This window comes from Littorina saxatilis, linkage group LG2 (genome assembly GCF_037325665.1).
Source record: "Littorina saxatilis isolate snail1 linkage group LG2, US_GU_Lsax_2.0, whole genome shotgun sequence".
Taxonomy (NCBI): domain Eukaryota; kingdom Metazoa; phylum Mollusca; class Gastropoda; order Littorinimorpha; family Littorinidae; genus Littorina; species Littorina saxatilis.
Window position 1 is genome coordinate 73,353,519 of NC_090246.1, and position 748 is coordinate 73,354,266.

The 748-nt window shown below is 43.3% G+C and overlaps 1 protein-coding gene across 1 annotated transcript in view; it reads left to right on the forward strand.

Annotated features, from left to right (window-relative positions):
- The first annotated feature begins 579 nt into the window (after positions 1 to 579).
- Positions 580 to 748, forward strand: part of LOC138954168 (protocadherin Fat 4-like) — a 21,198-nt gene continuing 21,029 nt past the window's right edge. The window contains exon 1 of the mRNA XM_070326074.1: positions 580 to 748. This exon is cut by the window's right edge and continues 11 nt beyond it. Within this exon, the coding sequence (XP_070182175.1) occupies positions 580 to 748 (169 nt within the window).

Genomic DNA, 748 nt, shown 5'->3' on the forward strand with positions numbered 1-748 from the left:
TTATATGAACATTATATTCTCTGTGAAGTGTGTGCACAGTGAACAACATAATGGTTTGTTTGGTTTTGGTAAGAAAAGAAGAAGAAGAAGCTCATACATCCACAACCCAAATTGGAACACTATTGCCTGATGCAGGGTGACTGTCCTAACATTCACGTTGCGCTTGACTCAATGTTTACTTATCAAAAAGGAAAAGGTAGCATATTCATTTGTTTCTTAACGGATACGTCAGAATGAACCATATACAATACATGGAAAAGCCAGCTGAAGCTGAGCCTTGTAAAAAAGCTTGCCAGCACCCTAAGCGACCAGCACACTTAGTGTAACTGAAAGGACTGGCATGGGAGTCTCACCATCTGCCAAATCAGAGACTGTCAAGCATTATTATAAAACGTGCTGGTTGTGCGAAGATGTTAGACGGACTCACGAGGATCATAATTATCGCCACGAGACGCTAAAGGTGATTTGCTGGGTCTTTCCGTTCCCTCCCCTCTCCCTTCCAACGGAGAGGCCTTAAAACGAAAGACAGCGATGTTACACTGTGATTATAATCCTTTCTTATACTTTCAGGTCAGAATCATGGCTAGGGACAAGGGCACACCTGCGAAGTCGAGTTTGGGTGTCGTTACCATTATTGTCTTTAGAAATTACAATGGCCCTGTCTTTTTGAATGAAAACGACATCACGAGGACAGTGTACGAAGACGCTCCCATCGGCGACACCATCTTCACAACAACAGCCCGTGATT